Source organism: Aulostomus chinensis, chromosome 11, assembly GCF_037954235.1.
Source record: "Aulostomus chinensis isolate RoL2024-O1b breed Wild chromosome 11, RoL_Achi_v1.0, whole genome shotgun sequence".
Classification (NCBI taxonomy): domain Eukaryota; kingdom Metazoa; phylum Chordata; class Actinopteri; order Syngnathiformes; family Aulostomidae; genus Aulostomus; species Aulostomus chinensis.
The window spans coordinates 3,513,718-3,534,987 of record NC_141330.1 but is presented as its reverse complement, the minus strand read 5'-3'; the positions used below and the strand labels follow the sequence as shown (position 1 = coordinate 3,534,987).

At 41.8% G+C, this 21,270-nt stretch overlaps 1 protein-coding gene across 3 annotated transcripts in view; it reads left to right on the top strand.

Annotated features, from left to right (window-relative positions):
• The first annotated feature begins 1,795 nt into the window (after positions 1 to 1,795).
• Positions 1,796 to 21,270, top strand: part of glcci1b (glucocorticoid induced 1b) — a 24,948-nt gene continuing 5,473 nt past the window's right edge. Inside the window, exons 1-6 of one of the 3 annotated variants that reach the window (XM_086217753.1) lie at positions 1,796 to 1,938; positions 2,106 to 2,498; positions 7,110 to 7,252; positions 14,853 to 14,942; positions 16,723 to 16,848; positions 18,367 to 18,504. In XM_086217753.1, the coding sequence (XP_086073879.1) occupies positions 2,192 to 2,498; positions 7,110 to 7,252; positions 14,853 to 14,942; positions 16,723 to 16,848; positions 18,367 to 18,504 (804 nt within the window). In that variant the 5' untranslated portion in view covers positions 1,796 to 1,938; positions 2,106 to 2,191. The remainder of the gene's footprint in view (positions 1,939 to 2,105; positions 2,499 to 7,109; positions 7,253 to 14,852; positions 14,943 to 16,722; positions 16,849 to 18,366; positions 18,505 to 21,270) is intronic. The other 2 variants (XM_086217752.1, XM_086217754.1) reach the window with 2 other exon arrangements.

Below are 21,270 nucleotides of genomic sequence, written 5' to 3'. Positions count from 1 at the left end.
ACCAGGATCTCCTCCCAGTGTTGAAGGTTTTTATAGGCCTGCGTGCCCTTTGTGAACTATTTTGGAGAAGGGCTGACAAATTGGCGAGCTGTGTAGCATCCCAAAAAACAGTGGTTGGAATTTCACCCTTTCAATGCTTCCTGTTTTCCTTTTAAATAAATTCAGACAAAATGGGGACTCCTGAATGACTTTTTCACGTGTCTACAAGGTGTATTTTTATTTGAAACGGTTTAATGGAAAAAAGATTGTGGTGTTTTTTGTTGTTGTTGTTGTTGTTGTTGTGTGTATCCTGAAGGGTTTAAATTTTTCTCAGGGGAACTGTGACAGAATCAGATCTTCATTCCTAGAAGGAAGAATGACGCCAGGGAAAAATCAATAAAACATTTAAGGACTCAATTGAATAAGTAACGAAACTCCTTATAACTGAAATTGAAAGATTCCTCACAGCGGTTGACACCACAGTCTCACCTCAGGGCACATAAGTGGATTCTCTTGTGTTAGAGCTTAAGTTTGTTCACCTGATCTTCCTCAGGAGACAGTTTCGTCCTTCCTCATGGGATCACGGGTATTCGCATTGCCACTTTTTTTTTTTTTTTTTTTTTTTTTGGAGAAACCTTTTTTGGCCCTAAGTTTGAGACTGAAATTGGATCTTGACCTTGGAAAACAGCAGTTTACCAACAAACTCACCACAAGCGGAATCAGAATCAGCCAAATATGTTTATGCATACAAGGAATTTGACTTTGGTTTCCAGTCGTGCTCCCTTAGACACATGGTCAAGAGCAACTATACAGGAAGGTAAACAGGCACACAGTTAAAAATGAAGACAGGAAAGTCAAAAGAGGGAACGTATTCATAGATTAATCAGCACGAATATAAGCACGTGAAAACAAACATCTGCTTAAAATTGGAACAGTTTACAGGTTAAATTATTGTGAGTTGTGTAGATGGAAAATGAAAATACGGAGTAGAAAAAGCTTCAGGTTACTTTCGACAGCCACTTAGTAGTGTGCAAAATTAAAAACGAATGAAGAACACTGTGAACATCTTCGTTCCATCTGGCTAAATAAGCGGACGAAGAGGCTGTGATATGATCAAAAGCTCCACGACAGCCTGTGGACATTAAAATAGAAGTCAGTTGCTTAAGGCTGGGTGACATGGCAAAAAATGTGATGGGAATATAGTTTGTGTTCACAATGCAAACCCTGGCTGGACCAGGGGGTCCATTTGTAAGCACCAAGTTCAACACAAGGGATAACGCATCATTTCCCTGATAGGCTGACTGTTTTAGACGTGACTATTGGTGCAAAATACCATATCTAAGAGTGATGAGACTCTTGATAATAATCTGAATGAACGTTATGGCTATGAGTGTAAAAGCATATGTCTGACCATTATGGAAAGTTTCAAAAAGCGCATCCCTTCTCTGTAATACACCCTTTAAAACCAGGTGAAATGAGAACACTTATGCTCTATTACCATATAACAACATATATCGTGATATTTGGTCATGATATGTAACTTTTTAATGTCTTTATTCAGTAATATTTTAGCTATATTGATGGCTCATTTTAAACCCACATGCAAGGAAAAAAAGGGGGGGGGGCGGACCACAGCACAACAAAAACTCTTCACCCATACCAAAAACAATAATCTGATGTAATTGGCTGAAAGTATGGATAGACAAGTTTCCACCAATCAGCGGCGTTACTGTACAGCGCCTTTGACCAATCACAAGCTCACAAACGGAGATTTTTGTCCCGCCCACAGACATCAGCCAGTAGTCTGGCCGAAACAACTCATTTAGAGTGGACATGATGGGGAAGACGGAGCGAAGGCTGAAAAATAGGAATTAAACGTCTCAAGAAGTATTACAAATAACTTTTAAGTTACAAATGAGATGAATAAGGAGTATGTCGGCATGCGTTAATATCTTAAAGGTAAGTTAATCACCAAATAACGCGTGTTGGAGCTTTTTTTTCCCTTCGAGTGCACGAGTTGAGTTTAAAAAAAAGGAAGCTAACGTTTTTGGGTTGTTTTTTTTTTTTTTTTTGCTAACAAGCTAATGTTTATCTCGTCATTCTCCCCACTACCTCCCCACTCCTAGTGAAGCAGCAACTTTGGCAGTACGTCGCTCTCACTGGAGGCAGGAAAATTTCTGACAGTTTTTTTTTTTTTTTTTTTTTTGGAAGGATGTCAGCCCCCAGCAACTCACTTCAGCAGCCGAGAGTGAGACGCAGTAATGCGGGCTCCCCCGGCTCGTTCAACAACAGTGGCTGCCGTCTGCACCCCATCCGTGCCACCGTGCCCTACCAGCTCCTCCGCGGGGGTCAGAGCAGCCCGACACGGCAGCACAGCCTGTATGGGGGAGCCACGAACAGCCGAGGCTCAAGTCCACCTTCCAGCCCGACACTCGGCTCAGGGAATGCAATTGCTAAGCAAAGACTGTCCCCTGAAAATAAGGACTCCTATTGTCCCCCTGACTCCCCTGTTTCCAGAGGTAAAGACACCTATTTTCAACAGCTTTTCCTCAATTACTGACCCATGTCTCCTGTGTGTTCCTCTACATCTATTTTTTTTCCTTACTACAATATTGTTATAGAATTGGATTACAGTAAGAGCAGATTAAATGTCACATTTGGAAGCTAGCCCCTTAACTCTGATTTACAGTAGGCCAGTTCATTAACTATTTATTATATGCTGATCCACGTGCCCCATTAGCCACTAAAAGAAAATGTAGTGCTTTCTAATGACTTTTAAGAGAGAGGGAGGAGGCAGAAAGACATGTTTATATTTGTAAAAGGGGCCACGTCAGTCCCAGTAGAAGCAGTGCTGAGTGAATAGTCAGGTGTTGCCTATTGTGGCCTCATTTCATAGACACTCCATAGAATACTCATTCAGAACATGTGCTGAGCCTGACCGCGGCTTGTGGATAAAAGGGGGAAATGCTGTCGTTTCATGTCGTTGCTCTGCTGCTGACTGGAAGTGATAAAAAAAAGAAATACCGAAGGAGAACATGAGGCCAGGCAGCTTAAATCAGCATTATGGCACAACCTCTCCTACTAAATATTGACACTGTGGAAGATTTTTCAGACTGTTAGCAGTGTACATGCTGTCTGGTCTTAACACATGGTGATATGGAGGTCTTTGGGTTCAGCCGGCTTTCCCAGTTCCACATAAAAACAGTCCTAATCTAGTTTTCTCAGCCTCAGAGAATGTTTGTGAATCTGTCACAGTTCCCATGAAACGCACAAGGGTTTCTCACGTCAGTAGTGTTCCGCGCTGACAGATAAAGTCACAGATGTTCATTTATCGGCACCAACTGGATCGATGCTACCTCCATTTGTCACGTGTAACGGCGCCCCCTACCTTTAACCAAAATGGCTGCCATTTTTGTTTAAATTCTGCCAACCAGAGTGGTGATTGTGATGTAGCCTGTGGAATTTTATGCAAAGTTGTGCCAGCATTGTGCTGTTCCTCACATTCCATAGTTCTTTGAACGAGATGACCTCCAACCTTGACCAGTGTATCGTGCAAGGCAGGAAATGAATTCTCCTCCACAACAACAGAGTAGGCAGACTTACCAGGCATGATGAATCTCACCCGTGTTTGGCTAGTGCCTGGTGGTGATTTCCCACCCCAGTGGCATGCCTTGCATACCTCAGTTCTCTGAAAGAGATGACCTCTAACCCTTGGCTGGTGCACCATGTCAATGACGATGATGGAGACCTGACCCTTGTTCGTGGCTCTGACCTCACAGTCTAAACACCTCTGAGAGGCCTCAGATGACGGTGATTAAAGATGCTCTTGGACTGGCAGATTTTTTTCTTAATTACTGTATGCCCTCTTTGGTGTGTCCAGAATATTTTAGCTACAAGAAGGAACATTATTTAAGGAAACTTTTTTTTTTTTTTTTTTTAACTCATACCTAAGGGAAGGGACATGCTCTGTACAATGGGGACCACAAGTGATGTGTTATTTGATTGGTCGACAACTATCCGACACAGCAGCTTCTCACTTGCAGACAGGCACAGTTGTGTCCATACAGATGCCCAACCAAGACGTAGGCAACAGTTGGAACCAAACTAATTGCCCCATAACCGCCGTTTTTAAACTCATAGACTCATAGACTCATAAACCGTGAAGAGAAAAAGGGCCTACACCAGCCACTGGCCAGCACAAGTGACTTAACCATTCCTCTTGGAATTACAGATACGAACAGAAAATAGGCCCGAGTGGTGTGGTAGTTCTTTAGGCAGCTCCACGTCTGCTAGTTCCTATAACTGAGTTCCTGTAACTGCTTGGTCTGAAAGCACCCAATGATCATGTCAGTCAATGGTTGGCAGCTACTTACAGTAATGCAGGTTGTCGTAAATCATGTTAGACACAAAGATGTGAGCCTAGTTTCAACTGCACCATTCATTACAAAACCCCAGATCATGCGAGTGAAGCAGTAGGCTCTGTGCTGTGTAATTTCTCATTCATTGTAGCACTTTGAACCCACTCACAGTCATAATGTTTGCCATTTGGTGGAAAAGTCAGTCCAAAGTGCCTTGCAGTGCCACATTGAGTCTGTTTCAGACAATGTTAATGTGGTAATGGACTCCACTGGTGGTCAGAAGGTTCAGGTCCTAGCACGATGGTGAGGAGTGTTATATTCCACATCGTGACCTTCTAGGTTCACTAGCATGACATCATTCTCCTACCACACTTTCCCAACAATGAATGTCTGCCTCTTGGTCAAAGTGCCAGCTGTGCTGAAACAGCCCTGCTTCATTGTCACCCATTCAAACTGCAGAGTAGGACTAAATGTGAAAAAGAGTGCGCTGTCAAAATCAGTCGACCCTGGAACTGTGCTGTGTTTTTTTGTTGTTGTTGTTGTTCTTAATCTGTCAGTGCAGAAAATGACTGTGTTGCGTTAACTTAAATGTTTTAAAACTTGGAATTGATGTTTGCATACCTCACTGTTGCAGTGAGATCTACTCAGACTAGTCCGGGCATGCTTGTTTTGGGAGTTACCCGCTGGACTCTCTGAAAGATGCTAACAATGCTAACAGGCCATTTCCTCACCAGCTGACGGACAGATGCTGAAACTCATCCCCTTTAAAAGATGACGGCCAAGAGTAATACAATCATTTATCCTGTATGAAAACAGCGGCTACTCATGTTACTGCTCTGTTAAGATTTAACAAGTATTAAACAATGTGAAGAAAAATAAACCCTCGGTGACATAATGGAGAAGAAATTCCTATCTCAAGTTCAAAGAATTCATTCAACAGTGGTGAAGAGTGTTATTTATAAAATATGGCATCTATCCAACAGTTTCTAATTTACAAAAAAAAGTACTTATGCAACCTGTTCCAGTAGATGATCAATAATGTGACAGATATTTAAATAGCAAGCGCACACCATGGTAAGTTTTTTTTGGAAGTGCTGCTGTTCTCTCTATATCTTCCATATTTTTTCCCCCACAGTTTCAGCACTGTCTTTCACGTGGAAGGGGAGAAAATATTTTTATATTTTGAATAATTGCCGCTTACATTTAAACGGTTGTTTTAGAATAAAGTATAGATAAGTTATCTAAATTCAATCAGATACTAAAGCTGTTATTTTGTCTCCTTGCTTGTTTGGTTTGTTTTGCCATTTCATGTATCATTGTCCAGTTTTTATCTAAATTTCCCAAACGATCCAAAGTTGAATAGAACTAAATTAATCTTCCTCAAGTCGTTGGTATGTCTGACACAGATGCCTTGTCAGAATTAGCTTTTATCTCTTTTATAATTTTACATTCTGAGAGGCCTAAATGTTGCAGTTTTGAAGGTTGTCTCCCCCCCCCCCCCTACATTCACAAAATCATCCAAACTTTTGGGATTTTTCTTTCAACCTGCAGCTCACAGCTATGTGAAAACTTACAGGAAACTGTTCTGCTGTGGTTTACTGATTTGGACCACATGTTTGTTTTTCCACATTTGCTTCTGCTCTACAGTTAATAAACCGCCCATTTATCCCAGGAAATGCAGAGACCTTTTCCCAGCTTACTGAATGCCCAGTAAAGGAAAGACCTGAAAATATTCGTTTTAATATCACACGGACCACTCACTTATCCCTGAACTCGGCAGATGGACTGCTTTGATGTCTTGGCTTCTTTCACACTGTTTCTTTTTTCTCATCAAATGATTATACTACTCTGGCAAGTAGAGGAGACGATGGAAAATAACCACAATCCCTGTTCTGAGAGCACTGGCTTGGCCTATATCAATATTGATGGAAATTTAGCCTGCTTCCTTTGTCTACAGTGCTTCAGGGAATTTCACTGTAGCCCAGTAAGCTTACTTAGGCAATACCTTTGGATGGGTCGGCTTGTGTACTCTGTGAACAAAGAACAACAATGAATTGCTATGTAGTTCTGCTAAGAGAGGGGTCCCTCATGTAGATGGTTCAGTCGGTGTGTGTTAGTTGTGTGTTCATGACCGAAAGGCCTCTACTTTGATTAGGAATAGCCTACACAAGTACCTTTCCTGGTCATCATATTGTCTAATTCTGTCTGGAAATGGAGAAGCGTGCACTTGCTTTTATTAATTTCACAAAGTGTAACTGAGGCAAATAAACTCACTGCAGTTCTTAATGCAGTGCCCTTAAGCTAACATCTTTGTTTTCACATTGTGTGTGTGTGTGTGTGTGTGTGTGTGTGTGTGTGTGTGTGTGTGTGTGTGTGTGTGTGTGTGTGTGTGTGTCTCAGCAGGAATGTTGAGTGGATGCATGCAGTATTGATGTGCATTGTAGTGTAGTTGTTTATGAGTTCTTATGTGGGTGGTGTGTGTAACTGCTCTGGCTCTCAACAGGCTGCTCTCGTAAGGCAGGCAGCTTCATACTTTGACTCTCAGGCATCTCAAGTTAGCTCTGCACCTACAAGATAAAAAAACAAAACAAAAACAAAAACCATCCATACTTTGAAAACAACAGATTTCGATGCTGTGACAGAATGCCCCCATCGCCCACTGGTGGCCTATCTGCAGCAAGAATTTGACTACATGTTAATAGGAGTTCGTGCACAACTCTACTGGGTGTTCACATCTAGGATTGTGTTTCCCTATTTTCTTATATTGAACAGCTGAGAGGTCCAAGGTGCGGAGTTCCAGTGCCATCCGTCGGACGTCTTCTCTGGACGCCATCACAGGACCATACCTCACTGGCCAGTGGCCTCGTGATGCCCATGGTCCTTATCCTTCCTGTATGAAAGACAAAGCCACGCAGGTATGTACTGTATAATGACAAGCACTTTCTTATCTACGTGCAGGAGTGGAGGTGGACCATAACATCTCAATCATGATTGTTCTGGTACTGATTTGAATGAGACACAAGTGGATTGATGCATTTTTGTGACTTCAAATGGAGCCTGACAGAGTTTGGTAAGCTGCCCAGAGTGGTGTCATAAGATTTCTTGTTCAGGGCTCAGGACTGAATGTGAAACCAACAAGAAAGCCACTGTGTTGAATTGGAAAGAATTTGTCAGTCGTCAAGTGACGTTTTGGGTCATCTATTTACCGGTGTAAAGGGACATGTATGCATGTGTGCAAAAAATGGGGAAAAAAGGTTGGTTTTGCAGCTTTAACATTGGTAGTTGTTCATCCTTCCATCCATTTTCTACCGCTTATCTTGTTAAGGGTCCCAGTAGCCTTCGGGTGAGAGGCGGGGTTCACCCTGGACGGGTCGCCAGTCCATGGCAGGGCCAACACATGTAGACAGACAACCATTCACACTCACATTCACACCTACGGTCAATTTAGAGTCTGGATTAATCTGGTCCCTCTTGATGTCTTTGGACTGTGGGGGGAAGTTGGAGTACTGGAGAGAACCCACGCAGGCACAGGGAGAACATGCAGACTCACCCAGAAAGATCCCAGAACCTTCTTGCTGTGAGGCGACAGTGCTAACCACTGCACCACCGTGCTGCCCATTGATAGTTGTTGCTTCACTGAAATAATTGTGATACTTGTACAAAAGAAAATGATGCCTTGCAAGCTGACAGTGTTATACAAGTCCACTGTTGTACACATTTAGTGGTACTGTAGTTTGTTAAGGTGAGGGATATATTTATGATTAGTCATTCCACACATGGCTGAAGGTGATATGCAATGTTTGCCCTCAAAACTGAACGCTCTGGCATGTGGAAGTGGTTTGATAACACTGACAAAAAGGAGGTGCCACATCAGTCCTCCCCAGGAAGGAATGTGAGAATTTAAGTTAGTCTACTTTTTGAAATTGTAAAAATACCTCAGAAGAACACAATAGTGTTATGGCAGCATGGCTGGAAAACCCCCATATTCAGCACTTGGTTTCCTTTCTCCATGCAAATTTTGGTGGCTTGTTTGGTTTGGTGGTGTGACCTTATGTATGCTGCGGCTGTAGAAATGTGTCAACTGGTAGGGATTTTGTGATAGAGTTTTTAACAGGAGAGCTGTGTTCAGATCTCAGCTGAGATCTTGCAAATCTTGCTGCCTTTAAAGGTAACAGGATTTGGGCAGATATGGAGGAGAATGAAATGTAAATACAGAGCGGCCAACCCAAGATGGGGGAGAACTGGTTCCGCTGTTGTTTGTGTGGAAGTTCCAAAAGAAAGACACTAATCAAAACTGATCAAGTCCAGTATGGTTATTTCTTACAATAATTCACATGACAATGACTGTGTTATAATGTTACCTTCCATGGTGTAGAATTATTTATATGGTGGCTGGCAGTGGAGTCTTCTTCTCACACAAGTTTAATTGACTTTGGTGTAAACGACCAAAATTATATTCCCTCTGCAACATTTTCAGACATTATAATACTTATTAATGTTTGGGTTTCATATTGAGCCCAACCACAATATTCCTCGATAGCAGCCTGCACACGATCACTCACTAATCTTGCCATGTGACTGACGCAGTTTTATAGAATGGCTTACTTTTTTGGGCAAAGAGGGTTTTGGCATGGTTTTTTTGTTATGAATGTATATTGAATATGTATGATCATGACAAGGGGTGCCCCCTCTTTGCCAACAGTAGCCTTTCATGTGCCTGAATAAAGTCTGCCAAACCTCATTTACATGAGCCTCGTCCCTTAAACCCCCCCATGCACGTCGCATTTCTTTGTGTGTAGGCTGAGGAAGTGGTGAGAGGGCCTTGCAAGATCTCTTGAAGTGGCTGAATGCAGAGTAAACACCTCTAATTACAAGGTTCCTGTTCAGCCCTGGAAAGACTGGTCGAGAATGGAAAATCAATCTGATAATTATCAGGTTTGAAAAAGGTTATTGCACTAAATTGTCAGGGCTCAAATAGAGACATCCTGTGTTTTGGCATATTGTGATATTCTTCTGTGCTCTATAGTGACATTGCCCAATCTGCCCTCATATTTCAAGGGCACTATTTGCAACAATCTGAATGAATGTTGGTCTAAATGAAAACTGACGTTCATGGCTGTCAGATGTGTGGATATTTGAAATTGGAAACATTTGGCAATGGCGTAATGATGTGTGAGTGTGTCACACTTGACAATCCAAACAAGTAAATGCACAAACTCCCCCAAGGATAGTCAAGACCACTTCCTGTTAACAAGCTATGCCTGGGCCCATTTCTTTTTATAAGACAGCAGTAGCAGAAGGCGGCTGACAAAAGGACCCCGGCCTCTTTTGTTGTGCATTGCATAAGTTCAAGATCGCCTCCTCTTTGAGCTGTAATGTAGCCCTGTATGGAGGTGAAGTTGTTTGCACCTGTCCCCCAGGCTCTGGCTGAGGCAAAGAGAAATCCCACTGCTTACCACCTGGCCCTCGTGGATGCATGGCCCGCCTGCCTTTTGTGTGGGAGTTGAGGAGCAGAGGGTCCATACATATGCTAATCACTGTTCCGGGATAGGTCTGTGTGCCCTAGGCCCTGTGGTTACAGAACACAGAATGTCTTTATGAAGATTAGGCCCCTGACACACCAAGCCGACCTCAAAGAACCAACACCGACAAAGGCAGACTGATCAAACAGTTAGCATGGACTCACATCTTCTGTTAAAAGTTGCACTTGAACACACCACAAGGCCAATTGCCAGCTGACCACTAATATGCATATAAGCTCTGCATGTGGAAATAAGTGATCACATGTTTGTGTTTGTAACTTGAAAACCAATCAAAAAAACAAAGAAACCAAACTAACCTGCTGACCTGACAGCACCGAGTCTGCTCAAATCCTCTCAGTACACCCCTGGAATATGAATGAACCCTATAAAACTTGGAATGGTAATTTTAAAGTTTTGCTCAGGAAACAACTGCATATGAGAGCCTAAGTTTGAAAAAAATCAAACAAAAACAACAGGTAATAGTTGCTTGCTAACAGATGCCTTCCAATTTCCATGCTGATTTTGTTGTTGTTGTTGTTGTTGTTGTTTTTTTGGAGTGTTTGGGTCTTTAGATAAACACTTACCTGTCATCAGTGGTGATCCAGGTGGTCCCTGCAGTTTAATGTTATCAAATGTGTACAGTTGCATATTAACTCAGTTTAGAATCAGAACGAAGGATGAAAAAAGGCAGTCTTTGAGGTAACTATTCATTTTCTGGAATACTTTCAGCTATGCAGGACACAAAAGACACAAAGTCAACTCACTGAGTCAGAACCCATGTTCTCCTCATCTCAAAACCCCAACAAATGATAGCAGTGGCATTCTGCTCACATGTCTTGGCATGCAATCTAAACAAACCAGCACAAATTCCACTGCAATTCTATTGAAGCACAGTCATTATTTCCTGCTTTGGAACAAAGCTAGATTCTTGAGGATGTTGCCTGTGTGTAACTGTGGGTGGGAATCATAATGGGAAGCAAGCTGCAGGCTATGGTAACAGTTTTATCTGTACAGCAGTGCATTATCAGGCACAACACCTGGTGCACAAGTCTGGAGAGCACACAGCCTGGGCCGGAAGTTTAAGAGCTAGCAAGATAAAAGGGCCTCCGAAGTAAATAAAGGTGGGTGTCCTCAACAGACAAATTGTCAGTGGGGAACAAAGTTAAATAAGAAAGATAGCTTGCAGTACTTTTAACTGTCTTGAACATACTCTGGATTCCTGCAGAAGATTAGGAGTTTCTCTGCATATTGACATTTGCCCCTGGCATCTTCTAAAGTAATTAGCTTTCTTGAGATTTTAAACAAAATAGTGACTTACATTATATAGTTCAGTTTGTGTATGAACTCACAAATAATATTTAAATGTAAGCTAAATCGTCTGATAATGCAATGACAATTTGTCACGTCCAGCTCATTTCCTGTGACCAGTAGGTGGTGCTTTGATGTTGATGACTTTAATTCAGCTTGTAGATGTCTTCAGGATGGGAGTTTCATTTCAAAGCAAAACATCAAAATTGGCTGCCATGATAACGCTGCTTATCAAAAACTACAGTCATCCATCATCAAGTTCTAAGGCTTTGCTGACCAAATCGGAGCTTGGCCACCCACTGAGTATACATCGGCTTAAGAGAACATTGTCTGCTGCCAGGCGGCACGGTGGTGCAGTGGTTAGCAATGTTACCTCACAGCAAGAAGGTTCTGGGTTCTAGTCCCAGCTTGGGCACTGGATCTTTCTGTGTGGAGTCTGCATGGGTGAACCCTGCCTCTTGCCCAAAAGCCGCTGGGATAGGCTCCAACCCCCCTGTGACCCTTAACAGGAATAAGTGGAGGAAAATGGATGGATGTCTGCCACCACCAGGTGGCACTATAACTAATCTGTTATCTTTAATTTAAATATTGAATTGATAATGACCCCTATCTTAATCCTTCTCCCCTTTTCGTTTTTCTTTTGATACTTTGATTGAAAATTATGGGTCTTTTAATTTCAGCCAGCACTGTGCAGCCTCATGAAAACTTGTGAATATCTTTCCCTGCCCAAAATTGTTTCACATTTCATTGAGTTGCATGGAGCGGGTCGAATGACCACTTGACGTCATTGAACATCTGTGACAATTTATTTTTTCCTAAAACAGTCAAGTCCTAAAACTCAATAAAGCGTGTTCTCTTCCAGCAATCTCTATTCTCTATGAACAGATCAGGCCCGAGTTCTCAACGTTCGTCAGAAGCATCAAACAATTCCATAGTCAGTCCCACAAAATGTTAATGCTAAAGGCTAGCAACACATCTGCCGCGCAGTGTGACCAAGCACAGTGGCCCCTTTATAAGAGCACAAGCACCCATTTAATTCGATGTCTTTTTTGGGGGGGGGGGATAAGTCCAGCAAGCCAGCGCAAATAGCTGCACGGGTGTTCCTCATTATTCACAGTGTGATATTCTATATGATAGGGAAAGGCTTGTGCATTAGTTGCAGAGTCAAAGAGGGTTTTCTGTTTGTGTGAGGTCAGGCACAGAGCAATGTGAAGATAGTGACATTTTAGATGTGTTGTACTACTGTGCGGACCACAAAAAGTCAGATGTTTGAGGATCTGTTGAAGGACCACAAGCACTGTTGATATGCATAATCAGGGGGAAGTATGTGGTTTCAGGCAACCCTCTGAAACGTCCTCAGACTGTCTCTGTTTCTAGCATACATTTACATAACTTAACCATTTTCTTGTCTCTGCAGTGGACCTCTAAGAGACAAGTTCAGTTAGACAGACCTGCCTCTATGCATCTCTCTCTCTGAAATTTTCTACCGATAGATACTTCGATCGGACTCTTGTTTAGCATGTGCTACACATACTCATATTCTTCTGTCGCAGTACTGGACATGCACTTGTCAAAGTATTTTGTACACCTTGATTAAACTACTGCAGGATAACACAACAGCTCTTATGAGGATTACAATGTTGAATCTATCGGAGACGGGTGTGGAGGATTTATGTGAAGGATCATTTTGGATGCTGCAAATGTGGTGTGGTTCAAGTGAACTGGCTCATTCCTTATATATCCTGTTTCATTTCATTATAAGGCAGGATTTTTTCTTAGAGTCTGAGATAATGGGCCTCCCCTTGTTAACAAAGCTTATAATAAGTTGTCTCTCCTTACACTGCTGATGGTTTTGTTTCTGAATGCATATACAGCATCATTTTTATGCTATTTGACCCCAAAGACAGTCTACTGTCTCGCCAAGCTAGCCAAATATAGCTGTTTCACATAGCTTCAGCTTCAGAGAACACCAAACATTAAAAATGGTCAAGATTCCATTACATAGCTTGTGCTGGATCATGAAACAGTCATAACTATCTGCATGGGCTACATCACCCATCCAGATAGTTGAAATAATTTATTTTGGAATACAGTATAATTTAACGCATTTGTGTATATTTTTTGCTCTTAAAAAAAAAAAAAAAAAAAAAGAATCGCTGCATATTGCCAACAACAACAACAACAATAATAATCATGATAATATTCAAGTAAAGAGGCTCTAGTATCAGAATCGGTATCTGCATCAGTAGATGTGTATTTGAATCATACTGAAACCAAGTGGATCGATGGGTGCGTCTCTACTTTTGAAAACCTCTGATAATAAGAAGGAATGTTAAGAATTAGTTAAGTAATAATAAAGTACTACATTCAGTATTGTCTGTATAGGTTTAAAAAGTCAAGTGGGGACAGTAACTACGTAGTTGAAGCCCTGTAAATGTCACCTGTGGCTGACAAAGAGGGCTTGTTAGCAGGTAACCCTACATTATTTGGTTTCCCTGTAATTATTTTCTCAAGCTATGTTTGGATTGTCAAATGGGATAATGGCTTGTGGATTTCAGCATGTACTTGCCGTTGTAGCCTTTTGACAAAAAGTAAGTTTGGTGCCTTGCCACAAATGTATTTATCTTGACCCAGCTCACTAATGGAAGCAATCAAACTTTGCTATGACTTATGGTTTTCCTGTTGAATGTAGCTCTTTCCTCGGGGATGGTATCCCTTGATTGTTTTTCTCATTTTCATTGATTCCAGATTTTCAGCTTCAACTTTTGAGCACACGGCACTCATCACTGCTTTAACCCACATGTTTCTCAACGCCTCATCCAAACATGTTACATTTTAGGTATCAAGTTGAAGCTCACATCCTGAGTGAATTTACAGGGAGGGAGCATGTTAGCGGTTTCTCGTCCTTATCAAGGACATTTCACAGGACACATGACTCCCGATGGGCAGATACTGGCTCGGTGCAAGTCTCAACAAGAACTACATCTGTGACCTCGCAGTTATCTGATCTGTGTAAACAAGAGGACACACTAACAATCAAACAAAACTAAGAAAATCCAGATAGGTTAATTATAGGCTTCAAGGGTGATGTCATGCATTCAGTTTTGAATAGTTCTGCTTTGCACAGGATGCACATTTATTCTCTTGTGCAGTGTTTCAAGTTAACACTTCTCTTGCCTTAACCCAGAACCAAAAAGCACCAGTGTTATGCCAATTTATGTAGCATCCCAGTATTCAGCATCATATGGGCCATGTGTAGACTCCACAGTGACAGTGTTTCCAATGATGGAATGGTCCTTTTCACAGAGCTGATGCAGTTTAGACCCCCGCAACTGTTTGAATATTTGATGCAAACTGGAAACAGTGTTGCTTTATTAAAAGTGCTGTGTAAAAGGGGCAACAGACTTTTCAAAGCGGGAATATTTAACTGCTATTCCACCTCGATGTCTGTAAAAGTACACAAAGACTGAAACAGGGAACATATCCTGCCTCCAGGGAAGTGGAAGTAATAATGGCATGAAACCAGATTCTGTGTATAAGGCAGTGCCGGAATGGCACGTTGGAAATACTGACGCTCTCTAAGTAGCTAGGTGAATACAAATCAAAAGATGTATTACTTGGTGGTGTGTGTTGATACTGGTGTGTCTTGTGGTTATGTGTCAATATGTATCTCTCTGTGTTTAAGACTCCAGGTCTCTGGATTGATGAGGGAGCAGAACAGGGAAGTCCTCACCAGAGGTCCGCTTCCTGGGGCAGCGCAGACCACCTCAAAGAGGTAGATTCACATGTCTTGACACTCATTCACCAAACTCAAAGCTTCTCCTGACAACAAACACAGGAGACCGACAGCTGTTTGTCTGTTACATTTGGCCAGACTAGCGCACAGCTGGTTGTAAGACCATGTTTTTTGTGCTTTTCGTGGGTCGTTTGATTTATTAGAAATGGATTTGATTTATCAGGATCTGAGGTCAGCCTAAATATTATGCTGCTACATGTTGGTTTCCCCTCTTGTCTATCTGCTGGTCTTAGTTGCCAACCAGTCGACCAGATGGAGCTATTACTTCTCCAGCTCTCCACACCACAGTCTAAATTTAACCTCCTTCTCCCCTCTGGTCCCCACTCAACTGCACCCTGCATCTCATTATTCCCTGTTGTTTTTGAAACTGTACAGGAGTTCCTCACAAGAGGGAAACAGCCATTTTGTTCCCTCATCAGCTTCTACTGAGTGAACTGCTTCAGGATAACTAAAAATCTTCACGTTGCCTCTGCAGCACAATAGACTTCTCTCTTTCCAGCACAAGAGGGATTCCAACAAAATATTAATGGCACACAGATGTCTTTGATGTTTGTTAATATTAACCAGAAATTAGAATCACTCAAAACCTTTTTAAAAACTCATGAGCGCACAAGAATGTACTTCAGCCAAGACCAGCACGCAGAAAAACATTCCATTTTAATGTTGTGACCCAAATGACAAAAATGTTGTCGTTCAAGTTCACAACATGTTCCACTTTATAATGCACATTTGCATGACAGTGTGGTTTTCAGGGCAGAGAGAAGGTGGTGTTGACCAGGGAGCATAGAAAATTATTTGGGATTAACAGACAACGGCGAGTATGAAAGGGATTTGAACGACAGCCATTGATGAAAGTCAGTAGTTGTTGACATTTGACTGGAAGATGCATTTTAATAAACAGAGCAGCAAGAGAGGAGTAAGCCATCTTTTAGTTGTCAACTCTTTAAATCTATTATTATCATATAAAAAGTAAAGCAAGCACAAACCTGCACTAGACCTGATGGAAAATTACTATTTAACTATCAACAGACATTCCCAGGTTCCTGGCCTGCATTATCAGTAGTACAGCACAGCAAGGAAAACCTCATTCTCATCCTTTGAGATTACATCAGGATTCGCCTGGATTTTCGATTATTAGCTGCTCAGCAAATGTTGTGATCTGACTTCGAACCCTCTAACCTCCCTGATTACATGTGTGGGAGGACATCTATGAAAAGAGTGAGTCTCTTTGTTGACTGTGTTGCCAGGATTACAAGATCAGCGTTGAAGACCACACCTTTGTCTGCATAGTACAACCACGTCTGTTAGGCTCACAAAGGGTATCCTGTTTTTTGACTGATTCTGGGCCAGATACATAAACACCCACGGAGTTAACATCATAGGACGCGGACGGCTCTCCATACACGCTATATAAGCCTCCAACAATATGCTCATCAGTACTAATGGGTTTACTTTTTTTTTTTTTAATAAAGCACATTACTGTTGCAAGTCAAAAAAAGGAAAAAAGATTCCCAATCAACTCAAAGTGAAGCGATCACCGCTCTCTCGCTGCTGCAGATAAAAGCATGTTCCAGATCTCTTCTTATTTTTTGTGTCTGTGTATTTCTTGGGTTTTTATAGCATGGGAACCAACATGCTGTCCTCCCTCTGGCTTCACTCATTTCACTGATGGAAAAACTTAGTCACACACCAATAGACATGTTGCCTTCACAACTTAAATTATGAGATCCTTGTTGAAGTGATGTCGCTTCTCTTCCAGCAGATTGCTAAACTGAGACTGCAGCTGCAGCGCAGCAAACAGGTCAACCGGCAGAGCAAAGACAGGGAGCAGAGCTCTCTGCCGCTGCCGCAACATGTGCAGCATGGCACTGCATGTCAACATCAGGTGAGTTACCTGTGTCAGTATTCATGCCATCACACATCTCTGGCACAGGTTAAAAACACCACCTGACTCAGACTTTGGTGATGCAAGATTTGACACTGACAGCAGTGAGACGTAAGCTAGCTTAGCAGTAAGAGTGCTCCGACCGGGATTTTTCCAATTCCTCTCGCAAAGTCAGACATTGCACACTTAAACTCAAAATGTCACTTGTCAAGCCGATTGAAATGATGTCCTTCATGAGGCTGTCCACCGGTGTACAGAGTTAACATGCTCCGTTCCCTGTCTTATTAGCCGCTAGCTCCCAAAAATCTTCATATTCCTTAACGTTAACAACCATTAAATTTCTGTCTTTCATTGTTCTTCCGTGATAGATTTCCCTTAAAAACACACCTTTCCAATAGTTATTCTTATCTTTCGAACACCCTGTCTGTCAAATGGGAGACGCAGTTTTCCCAGCACATTACTGTAGTTGCTGAGAAATTATTCAGAGCCCTTGTCGACCAGTTAAAATCGGTGGGTGACCAATCAGAGCAGAGTAACATCAGAATAGACCACAGTCAGGGAATTACTTTGGGTTAGCCCTTTGCTGACTTGAATGTGGATGAATAACTCGATTGTGTGGTTTTTATATCTTTCCAAATGTTATACAAAATGGATCATGTTGAGGCATGAGTCATTTCCTGAGGATTGCAGGACTTGCAATGCAATTTCTTTACTGTTTTTCACACTCAAAGCAATAACGGTGTAGCAGAGCCTATGATGCTGTGCTTTTCACGAGGACATCAATACAGGAAACTGAAAATGGATATTGGTCTGTCCTGAATGATGACTTGAAAGGGATTATATCTTGTTTTGTTTGTTTTTTTTGTGTGGATGCAATATCTTATGTTTGCTCTGAAACTGTATGCAAGCCATTATTTTCATGTCATCTACGGGCCGCACTTGATGGCCTAACTTGTTGTGCAGTGTTTGACCGAGGAGGTCTAGTTAATGAGTCCCCTTTCTGACCAACTGTGTCAGAAGGAGGGGATGTGTCTGGACATGCCCTCTTAGCTCTGCGTTAGCAGTTCATTCATTAACAGATGCCCAGAAACTTCACACACACACACACACACACACACACACACACACACACACCACCAACTGTGGGAAAATGAGCATAAATTTTGATATGCCATGTCCTATCTGGCCATCTGTGGTAGATCACAATCAGGTTTTTTTTTCCCCCGTGACATTTAATCTGTCTTCAGTACCATGGATTTAAACTGAAAGCCTCCACCCATTAAAAAGCTCATGTAACTGGAGAGCTGACAATTTTATACTACAGACTCATCTTGCGGACGCTTAAGTCCAAAACATTTGTAGTATTAAGTATTACAATACACAAAGTGTCCGCATTCCTTTTGGTGTGTGATACATGGGTGTGTGTGTGTGTGCGCGCGTGTGTGTGTGTGTGTGTGTGTATTCTAGTAAATATAACTTTTGAACAGTGCAAACTTTTGGTTTACTTTGTCTTTACAGTACAAGGGAACATCATCAGCGTTGTCAGCTATCCCTTTACCAAAATCCTTGATATCCAGAGTACCAAGCAGTGTGGAGGGCATCAATCACGAGCTGGAAAATGTGTTTATCAGAGAAGATTGGGAGAACGGGATACAGGTAACGAATGCTGTACACACACATGAAAGATGCACCTGCAGATCAATGAGCTGTTTGTGATGTTGATCCCATAAATAAATCAAGACATTATATAAAATTGGAATTATGGTGCAGTGGTTAGCACTGTCACCTCACAGCAAGAAGGTTCTGGGGTCTTTCTCTGTGAGTCTCCATGTTCTCCCCGTGCCTGCGTGGGTTCTGTCTGGTACTCCAGCTTCCTCCACAGTCCAAAGACATCAAGAGGGGACCAGGTTAATCCAGACTCTAAATTGACCGTGGGCGTGGCTGGGAGAGCCAATGGTTGTCTGTCTATATATGTTGGCTCTGCCATGGACTGGTGACCCGTCCAGGGTGAACCCCGCCTCTTGCTGAAGGCTGCTGGGATCGGCTCCATAGATGGATGGATTATTTGTATTGATAAATTGTGAGGACATAAATTGCACATAGGTCAGTACATAAAAACTTTAATAATAAAGTCACAATCACACACACACCTTCAGGAGGAGAATTACTGTAAACTCATGACATTTCCTAATGTGCATAGAAAACATCTGTTCATAATAGCCAAGGTTTGGTGATAATAAAATAAATACAAAATAAAAATAATGAATTGAAGTTAAATTGAGTCCAAGTGATGCAACAAAGGACCCCAGGATTTTTCCCATTCTTCTTGGCATTTAAAATAAATGAATCACAGCTTCTCCAACTGCACACCTGTGATAAGTTCATTCAGCCATGTTTTAAAACAAGGTGGAAGTGGTGTCTTCCTGTCTCTGAAATGCAGTAGAAAGAGACACAGGCTTGCATCTCAGAGAGTACAGGTAGGGTTTCAGGTTTCACCACAATGCGGCAGGGGCATGCAAAGGCCAGGTGAAGACAATGGCAAAGCATTTGGTGTCCAAAAGAAAAGTAAAAGCTCCTGTTTGGCGGTATGTCAAAATTTCAGCCCAATGCCAACAGGGAAACGGAAGATGTCAGTGAGCCGATATGCAAAATTCACATGAAGAAGGAAGAGGGGGGAAAAAAGAAGCAAATTAATGCTGCTAACTGAAAAAGACGAGAGCGCAGTGAGATGACTTTCACTAAAAGAGCACCAGTCCAACCTAAAATGAACGTGAGCAAAAACAGAGCAAACAAAACCACGGGGTGGATGTAAAGCTTACTGACACACAGTAGAAATGTTTTGATATTTAAAGATTTATTCTTTTTTTTTTCCATTTAGGTTTTGTTTTTTTTTAATGCACAAATTGAAAATGTGCGTAAAAAGCTGAGTGATACTGCAGCTACAGGCTGTTTACCAGCAGTAGTTTGGAACTAAAAACCAAATTCTCTGCAAATACAATCACCTATTATACTGCAGATTATTTTTCCACGACTGCAAGATACCAGTATAATGTGAGTGTTGGCAGTTCCTCTCTTCATTGTTCACTTTCATGGTTACCAAAAAAAAAAGTCACTGACCTTTTAACAGCTTATCCAACCTACTGTCAGAGCAAACGGCAAAGAGGTTTTAAAAACGGCGCTGGCAGAAGGATTCAATATGTTGAACTTGTCGTTGAGTCAAATCATGTTAGATTACAGCCCCTTGAGATGTCTGCCATCATTTATTGAAGTCATTTAGATGATAAAAGGTTCAACCTACGACTAATGAAAGTTGTTTTGATTATGGAACATAATGAACTTTCTAAGCAGTCACTGGCTGATTTCGTTGTTTCCATGTATCTGGTGTGAGCAAAGAGAAACCACCAGGTTCAACCATCTGGCAAAGACGTGAGAATCCTCCTGTTTAACGATCTTTTATTGTGAGCGATCTGAACTTGGCACGTAGTCTGATTTTCTGAGAAAATGAACCGACTGAGTCATTGAATAAATAAAAACCAGCGCTATCCTAAAGTTTGTATTCCACATGAACTGAGCAAAATGTGAGTGGTTGTGACACATTTAGGATGACACTCATTGGAAACACGATGTATCTTGGAGGGGAGAAGCTGGTGTTAAACTTTCCTTGTTAGCACATCCAAAAACATGACAACAGTTCATCATTGTGGATACTCCCAGATTACAAAATCGGGTTTTCCCATTCTCCCGTTTATTCTTTTTGGAGTAAATGACAGCAGTTTTCATCAAAATTAAAATAATGAGACACAACCATCACAAACAAAACAGAGGATTGTAGTCTGTCATTACCGATTGCCAGGTTTTACGATATAGAATGAAGGGTGATGCACGCCATCGGCACGCGTCAGCTTTCGACTGAGGCGGCTGATTCATCACATCGGCTCCCTAAATCGTCACGTCTTGGAAAACATTCGCCCCGCTACTACGACCTTTCTGCTGCACCCAGTTTGAGTGACGTGGCTACAAAGTGAACAGCACTTTCCTGGGTCGATATTTGGTGTGAGAGGTGAAATTACATACCGGCTTTGATGCAAAATGTGATGTTTCAGAAGTTAAATATTCATATCGTGACAGCAACACGCATTTGAAAATATTGTAAGTGGTCTCGCACTGATTACCATCAGGTAGACAGGCTGCAATATTTCTTGGTGCCATATTTTGTGGGGTTATGGTCACAGTGAGTTTAACTCATCTGCACAAAAAAACCATGATAAACTCGACTGATGGCATTTGATTCAGTGATTGATATCGTTATCATTCGTTCTGTTGGCCGCAGTATTTGTGTCCCAGCCCAGTTTGATGTGGTCACTCACTTGAAGCTGCAACACATTTACATTTTTAATTCTGTTCAAATTGTTGGAATGGAGC